This window comes from Bos indicus, chromosome 8 (genome assembly GCF_029378745.1).
Source record: "Bos indicus isolate NIAB-ARS_2022 breed Sahiwal x Tharparkar chromosome 8, NIAB-ARS_B.indTharparkar_mat_pri_1.0, whole genome shotgun sequence".
In the NCBI taxonomy this organism is placed as follows: Eukaryota; Metazoa; Chordata; class Mammalia; order Artiodactyla; family Bovidae; genus Bos; species Bos indicus.
In genome coordinates, this window is record NC_091767.1 from 70,783,456 (window position 1) to 70,792,118 (window position 8,663).

An 8,663-nucleotide genomic window follows, 5' to 3' on the forward strand; every position below is an offset into this window, starting at 1 on the left:
TTTTGGGAGGAGCTCGCCCCCAGGGCCTTCAGCTGGATGGCTGCTCTGGGGGCAATTCGCAGTCCCAGGCACCGCTCGGGAGAGAAGTGCCATCGGGTCGCCTGCTTCCTCTTCCGCGGCGGTCCCTCGTCCCGGCCGCGACCGGACAGCGGGGAGGCGGGACTGAGCTTCTGGTCAGGGTGGCATATCCGAGATAAGACGCCTCACCAGGCCCTGACACCCTGCAGTGTGGCGGGCAGAGGGCTCTGAGGGCTGGCGCTCGGCCCACCTGCGCCGAAGCCCGAACTGGCCTGGGGGACTGGGGGTGCGGGGCCCGGGGGTGCGCCCGCGTAGCCGCCGCCGTAGCCGGCACAGTAGGGAGCGCCCGCGTAGTGGCCGTAGCAGGAATAGGGCGCCGCTGCCGCCCCGTAGGGGCCGGGGAAAGCGGGAGGGCCAGGTCCCAGGCAGGGCTTGCCATCGCGCACCAGCACGGGCACCGCCACCCGGCGCGGCGCTAGGGGGTGGCCCGCCAGTTCCAGGGACTTGTCCTGGCGCTGTCTCTTGCACTTGTAACGTCGGTTCTGGAACCAGATCTTGACCTGCGTCGACGTGAGCTGCAGCGCGCTGGCCAGATGCTCGCGTTCCGGGGCCGACAGGTACCGTTGCTGCTTGAAACGCCGCTCCAGCGCCAGCACCTGAGCCTGCGAGAAGAGCACGCGCGGCTTCCGCCGGGGCCGTGCCGTGGGATGCTCCGCGCCGTCCCCGCGCGCGCCGCCGCCGCTGTCCCCTGCGCAGCGCTCAGGCACCCGGGTCCCGCCGCCGGGGAACGAGGCTCCGCTGAGGACGGACTCTAAAAGTACAGGAAGGAACACTGTCAGCGCCAGCCTAAGGCTCACCGGAGCGATTTTTCCAAGGGACGCCCCTCCTCCCTGGTAGCCTTCACCTTGCGTGCCGGTCTCTTCCTTCTGCTTACCCCCTCACCCCGTCCCAAGTCGCTCTAAATGTTCCTTTCCCCCAAGTTGTCTCTTTTGTACCCGTGATGATGATTGGTGCTAGTGGTTTAGTCCCTAAGTCGTGTCTGACTCTTGCGATCCCATGGACTGTAGCCCATCAGGCTCCTTAGTCCATGGGATTTCTCCTGGCAAGAATACTGGAGTGGATTGCCGTTTCCTTCTCCAGGGGATCTTCTGGATCCAGGGGTTGAATTCAGGTCGCCTGCATTGCAGGCAGCTTCTTTACCGACTGAGACACCAGGGAAGCATAATGCAAGTTGTGACTCTCTGTGTTTCTCAGTGTACAGCCGATTCCCCAAGGTTAGACTCTTGATCAAGACTCTAAGCTTCATTTTCTTCTTAGAATGTCTGTATGCGAGCTGTTCACTTTGACTGCAATTCTCAAGTGTGGGTAAGTTTGGGGAAACTTTTACTGCCAGTCTATTAGATAGAGATTAACCTTAGATTGCTCATAGTGAAGAGAGAGAGAGAGCCTGGTTATCTATTTGTGGCCCCTGCTTCTAATGCAAGTGCTGGGGGCTCCAGTGCTACCCACCTATACTGACATCCTTGCTTCTTTTGTCATCAGGGACCCACCGCATGTTTCTCGAACATGATGCTTTGTAATCCAAATTAACAAAACAAAATAATTTTTGGCTTCTGATTTTTGGCTCAGAAACTAAGGTTCTCTTTGCAAGTATATAAATTTGAGATCCACATTTGGCTCTTTTTTTAAAAAGTGGGCTCTTTGCTCTTTGGGACCTCCCTGCAAGCAGGTAGCATTGGCTCCTCCCTGACTTCCTGTTTGGAAGAGGCAGAGCTCCTCGAATATCACCCCAGGGCAGCTGTGCCCAGCCCCACAAAATGCAAGCTTCCTTTCCTTTTATTGTACGTCTCTCCTATTTTGGCAAAGCTCTGTTTTTACCCAAGGATAAGAAGGGAGGCTTCCCAGGTGGATCAGTGGTAAAAAAAAAAAAAAAATCTGCTTGCATTGCTTGGCAGTGCAAGAAATGTAGGAGACTCGGTTTCTATCCCTGGGTCAGGAAGATTCCCCTGGAGAAGGAAATGGCAACCCACTCCAGTATTCTTGCCTGGAGAATCCCACGGACAGAGGCGCCTGGCAGCTGACAGTCCATAGGGTCGAAAAGAGTCAGAGACAACTGAGTGACAGAGCAAGAACAAGCAGGGAGGCAGTGCTAAGTTTTCATGAAATTCATGAGAGGAGAAAACCGGAATGGGGAGTGCATGTGTGTGTGTGGTGAGGTAGAGCAGGATGCTCCTAATTAGAACCAGTGCTGTCGGAACCGGCTCAAATCCACAGCCAGCTGGCACAGTCTCCTGTGGGACTGAACTGTTTGGCATTTCAGATTGAGGAAACAAGACCTTCCCTCAGCGAAGCTTGTGTTCAGACAAACTGAGAACATCTCTCCCCACAAAGAGGAAAAATATTGACAAGGGTTTGTTTTCTTAGCAAATCAAAATGTAACTACTGGCCTTCAGTGACTCTGCGGAGCCAGCAAGACCCCATTTGGGAGTTGCTGACCACTCAGGCCGAGGGTATTCAGGCCACCTCAATCCCTCCTGGTCACAGTTTGGAGTCCCTGTCACCCTGTGTCCCTGAAAGCAAGGTGGGGGTGGAGGAGGAGCACAGAGTCCCCCAGGAGTGTCTCTTCCACGTGTGATCAGTGGCTGCCATGGCCCCTGGGCTTAGATCCTGGAGCTGGACCAGGCCCCTTCTCATTGTCACTGCCCCAGGTGCGGCAGCAGAGGAGGAGTGCACTGCAGTGTCTTCAGCTTCGAGGTGATAGCAAGAGTCAGAGGAGTGTGACGCTTCTTCAGCAAAGCCAAAATGAAAGGTCAGTTGGCTGAGCAGCACTGGGGGAGTTGAGGGCTTACAGTCTGCTGCAGAATATTCACAGGTTTCTTTAAGGACACAACAAAATACACATTTCTCCAGGCTCCTGGCTGTTGTTGTATTGTTGTTCAGTCATGTTGTGTCTTACTCTTTTCGACCCCATGGACTGCAGCACTCCAGGCTTCTCTGTCCTTCAGTATCTCTCAGAGTTTGCTCAAACTTCACTGAACACATGATGCCATCCAACCATCTCATCATCTGTCATCCCTTTCTCCTCCTGCCCTCAATCTTTCCCAGCATCAGGATGTTTTCCAATGAGTTGACTCCTCACATTAGGTGGCCAGAGTGGAGTTGGAGTTTCAGCTTCAGCATCAATCCTTCCAATGAATATCCAGGGTTGATTTCCTTTAGGATTGACTGGTTTGATCTCCTTGCAGTTCAAGGGACTCTTGAGTCTTCTAACTCCAAACTAGCATCTTTATTTTCTTCATGTGGTTAGTTTGAGGTTAAAATAGAGTGGCTGTGGCATAGCCTGCGTGAGGAGACCTGACCTGTGAGGATCATCCTGAAGCCCCCAGACCTGCATGAAGGCTGGGAACTGAGACGCAGAGTTTGGCAAGAGGAAGAGTGGCTTTTTCATCCCTCAAACTGTTGGGTCTCCCCTGGCAAAGCTGCCCGGATGGCAGAAGCCAACCCATCACAAGCCCTGTCCACCTCTTCCCTCCCTGCAGCTAGACGCAGATCCCTGGGTCTGTCTGCCAATGCACAGGTTGTGCCTTTGGAGACCGGACACTGAGACTTTGCTGGAATCGTCTGTCTCCCTGAGCAGCTAAAGCTCGAGCTGCCCTTACTGAGCTGCAGTCAGAGGAACTACTAGGCTGGCCACTCAGCAAGCCCCAGGAAAAGACTGGGCTGGGACTGATCCCAGAGCCGAACAGAGTTTCCTCTCCCAAAGTGCCCCGCTGCTTTGATGGCTACACTTTTGGCAGATGGTCTAGGGTAGAGAGACACTAGGAGATGGCAGGAAAAGCTGGTGGTGATGAAGCACAGCTAAGATACTGCAGAGGGTTTTGCTGTAAGAAAGAAGCTCTGCTCTGTGATGACCTAGAGGGGTAGGATGGGAGGGAGGTTCAGAGAGAGGGGATATATGTATACTTATGACAGATTAACTCTTGTTGTATGCAGAAATCAACACAACATTGTAAAGTAATAATCCTCCAATTAAAAATAAATTTAAAAAAAGGAAGAGAAACTGGAATTTCTGGGAACTGCCTCAGTGAGTAGGGGGGAATGTGTTTCTGGGAATCATGTAGGACAGGCTGTGGAAATCGTGAGCCCCCAAGATTCAGGACCTTATTTACATTAAGATGTCTGGAGGGGACGGTAGAGGGGGCTGAGAGCCCAGTCCTTCTGACTCTTCGAGTGAAGAAAAATGGGGCCCGGAAGACCAGGAGATGAGTGTCCCCCACAAACGCCAATTGGTAATGATCTAACCCCACTCCTTGTTCTCCCTGTAAGATCCAAAACCCCAGCTCGTACTCACCTGGCTCACCCACCGGTTTAGCGTCCATCTCTGTGACTAACTCACAGGGACCCCTGGAAGGCTCCGACCCTTCCTGCCTTCTGTCTTCGCTGTCTGCGCTCCGGATGCTGGGGACCTCGGACCCTCGCTGTTCTGGGACTGGTCGCAGGTACTGAAAGTTTTCCGGGCTCCTCGGTGTCCTCTGGAGTTGCAAGGCATCCGGGCCGAGATGCTCACGCTCCAGGCTCAGGATGTCATTGACCGAAAAGGGAGTGCAGGTGGCGGGGTTCAGTAACATCCCAAAGGCGGAGGGGGCGGGGCTGGGGCGTCCCTGGTCCCCACAGAGCGGAGCGCCCAGAGCTTTCCGTTTTGTCGCTGCAGACCCCGCAGACCCAAGATTTGCGACAGACGCCCAGCGTCCCGGATTGCGCCTTCCCTCTGGACCATCCTTGCCAGACGATTGACCCGGAGAAAGAGTGACAAAACCGCGGAACCCCATTGGTTCTTGCAGAATCCACGTGTTAACTTAGCATCGTCCCCGCCCGCCAACCGCCCACCCGCTGCAGTCCTTTCTTCTCTGCTCTCCTAATTTCTCACCAACCTCCAGCCACTTTCCGGAAGGTTTGGGTTTTCAAAAGCAAGGAAAAGGGGAGAGAGTGCGCGCCGCTCGCATGTAATGTGAATACATTACAAACCAGAGCTTCCGAACTCAACCGTGGGTCCCTCCGGACTCTCCTAGAAAGTGTGCGGAGATGGGGGTGGAACCCTTGCTCTGCAACCCGAGTCGGTCCCTCGCGATCTGGCTGGAAAACTCTAGAGCGAGACCTCTGGGCACGCGCAGAATTGGAGCTGAACGTGGGAGTCTTGGTGCGCGCACCGTCGGGGCCAAACGGCTGGGAGCTCCTTCCAGGGAGCAGAAGCTGGACCCCGGAGGAGTGAGTCTTGACCCTCCACGGCCAAGACTGATGTGGAACTGTCTCATTTATAGCCGAGTCGGGTGCGGGAAAGCGAGATCTGCCACTTCCCAGGAGGGACCTCTCAGCCCTGGAGCTAGGAAAGGCTATGCCGAAGGAGACTCTGGCCTCTTAGCAGGCTCGCGAGTGGGTGGAGAGGAGGAAAGGAATAGCTCTCGCCCCGGTGTAGGTGCCAGACAGGGGCTCACTTTACCTTTCACGACTCTAAGTTCCTTCTTTTCCTCCCCTAATTTATCCTTCCCAAAGTTGTCTTGAGTGTGTGAGCATGCGTGTAGGAACACGGCGCCCCATGAAAGGGTGCTATATTTTGACTAGCACCAAATCTTCAGAAAAGATCCTTGGACACAGCCAGCGCCGAATAAAGGGAGCCTGTGTGTACAGTGAAGGAAATGGCAACGAACTCCAGTATTCCTGCCTTGGTAATCCTACGGACAGAGGAGCCTAGTGGGCTACAGTCCATGGGGTCGCAAAGAGTCGGACACGTCTGAGCGGCTAAGCAGGCACGTTGGTGTGTACAGTCGTTAGGAACAGGCAGGTGGAGTCCCCAGACCCGGACTCACTCTGGAACGTATCAGCGTAGGCTTTGGGCAAAGTATTTACTCTTCCAATCTCAGGCGTAACGAAAAAAAAAAAAAAAAGGAGATAAAAAAATAAGCCCATAATAGGATGACTGTGGCAACCCACTCCAGTATTCTTGCCTTGAGAATCCCAGGGACAGAGGAGCCTAATGCGCTGCCGTCTATGGGGTCGCACAGAGTCGGACACGACTGAAGCGACGTAGCAGCAGCAGCAGCAGCAGCAGCAGGATGACTGTGAGAATTAAATGAGATTATGTGTGTGTATGAAACTGTAAGGATTATGACTACTTATACTACATGGTTCAGTCAAACATAATTCGAGGTCAACGGTCAGAGCAGAGAATCTAAGAAATTTAAAAAATTTTTAAAATTTTAAATCCAAATGAGACCTCATTAGAGTTCTTTTTGGAAATTCAGATAAAATGTTTCTCTGTGGGAGAGGGAGAGGGTGGGATGATTTGGGAGAATGGCATTGAAATATGTATAATATCATATATGGAACGAGTCGCCAGTCCAGGTTCGATGCATGATACTGGATGCTTGGGGCTGGTGCACTGGGAAGACCCAGAGGGATGGTATGGGGAGGGAGGAGGGAGGAGGGTTCAGGATGGGGAACACATGTATACCTGGGGCAGATTCACTTTGATATATGGCAAAACCAATACAATATTGCAAAGTTAAATAAAAAAAAAAAGAAGTGAAAAAAAAAGAATTTCAGTAAATTGAAAAAAAAAAGTTTCTTAAATAAATCGTCTTTGGAGAGCTGGATATTGTAAGAACTGACTGGGCATGATTATTTCCTGAAACCTGGATAAACTGTGTACATCTCCCCAGTCTAGTGGGCACAAAATTTCTTGCAAAAATTAATGTAAATTTGATGGTTCTGCCAAGAAATGATTTCTATATACTGTATCATTTGATCTTTACATCAAAGACATACCCAAGTGTTTTCAGTCTCTCTTTTCTTTCATTACTGAGGAATTGAAATCAGAGAAGCTAAGCAACTCAGGAGGTGACCCAACTCCTCAATGGCAGGGCAAACCGGACTCCTGTTTTGCCAAAACAAAATCCTCCCACCTCCCTGAGACATGGCTTTGCCCTCAGAGATGTCAAAATCTTTCAATGACCCATAAATGTATTTAAATGTTTTTATTTCATGATTATAATAGTCATGCACACTTTGGAAAAACTAAGGAAAAGTTGAAAAGAGCATAAGCTCCATATAGAGATGATATTTTAGCTCTCTTAAGTATGTATTTCTGCATGTATGAGCTCATAAGGTAGATGCAAGCTTCTATTTTTTAAATTTACTTTATACTCATGTCTAGCTTCAATAGAGTTTTTACAGTTATATTTTTAAATGGCAATGCAATAGTCCATGTTATGGCTGGCCACCTGATTCAAAGATCCGACTCATGTGGGGCAGTTCATGGGGTCGCAAAAAACGGGACACTCCTTAGCCACTGAACAACAGTGAATGAACCGTAATAAAGTTTATAATTTTAGATTATAGCGATTTATTTTCCTGTCGCTGCGAATAGTTCTTCAAAGAACATCCTTATCAACATTTTGGATTATTTCTAGGGATAAATATTAGAATAAACAATGAATCAAGTAATACAGTGCTCCTAAAATACATTCCACGACTTCCTAGAAAAGCAGTATTAAGATACCCTCCTTTCAGAGGTACAAGCGATAGGTAGGTGAATATTTATAACAACCACCGGGGCACCCAAAACGTGGCGAATTTCTTTATAGAACTTTTCCATTCAGAGCACGTGGTGTGGGCGCTCCTCCTACTTCGCTCCCACATCTGGCTCAGTCCTCGCCTTCCAATCTCGGCTGGGAGTGGATCCTGTTTAAAAACTTTAAGCCGCAAACCTGCCAGCGCGTTATTCTAGCGTGGAATTCTCTTGGTGAACTACCGCGCTCAAGGAAGTCATAGAAGAAAGAACATCTTGAGAGAAATTGGCATCAGCAGCCGTGAGTTAAAATCCTGCTCTCAGATCCCCAGTTTGCTGCAGGGATCAATCGAGATCTGGGACATGGGAAGGATTCCCAGCCCCTCCCAAGCGGTGCAAACACGAATCTTCGTTACCGAAAGGGCTCAGGCTGCCCCAGGCAAATCCGAAGTGCGCTGGGCCACCACGGCCGCGAGATCAGCGGGCGCAGAACCTGCACCTCAGTGCCCGGGGCTTGGCTCCCAGAGTCACCTCCGCGGCTTCGGATCACCGGTTCCCAGGACATCGAGGCAAACCGGCCGAGCCTCCCGGACCCCTACCCTTTCCTCCGGATTCAGCGCCAGGGCGCACAGAGCCGCGCACAGGAGAGTGCAACAGATGCGCCGATCTCGTCCCTTCCAGGTCAATCTGTTGCCGCCACGTTAGGAGCAGCCGGCGGCCGGAGGAGAGCTCGAGCACCGGCGGTCTGCTGGAGCGCGGGAGTCCGGGAGGGGAGCAGCGTGACCAGGCCCGGCGTGGACAGAAAAGTCTGGAGTCCCGGCTCTTACACGCAGCCTGGTACTCAGCGCAGCCTGGACTAGGAGGTGCAGTGTGTGTGTGTGTGTGTGTGTGTGTGTGTGTGTGTGTGTGTGTGTGTATGTGTGTGTGTGCGTCCCTTGGGCCCGAGTGGAGCAGCCACCATCTCTGTACTTAAGATAGAGCGGACTGTGCTGGGCGGCGGGGAGTGGTGGTGACCCGAGCGCATCTGCCTTCCTCCACTCGACGAACACAATAAAACGCTCAAACAATACTAGGTCCTCAG

At 51.8% G+C, this 8,663-nt stretch overlaps 1 protein-coding gene across 1 annotated transcript; it reads right to left on the reverse strand.

Moving 5' to 3' along the window:
* Window positions 1-203: 203 nt before the first annotated feature.
* NKX2-6 (NK2 homeobox 6) lies at window positions 204-4,646 on the reverse strand. Its single transcript, XM_019965743.2, has 2 exons — window positions 4,370-4,646; window positions 204-829 (listed from the first exon to the last, which is right to left on the reverse strand). Exons 1-2 carry the CDS (start codon window positions 4,644-4,646, stop codon window positions 204-206), a joined length of 903 nt encoding a protein of 300 aa, XP_019821302.2.
* Between the last annotated feature and the right edge of the window lie 4,017 nt (window positions 4,647-8,663).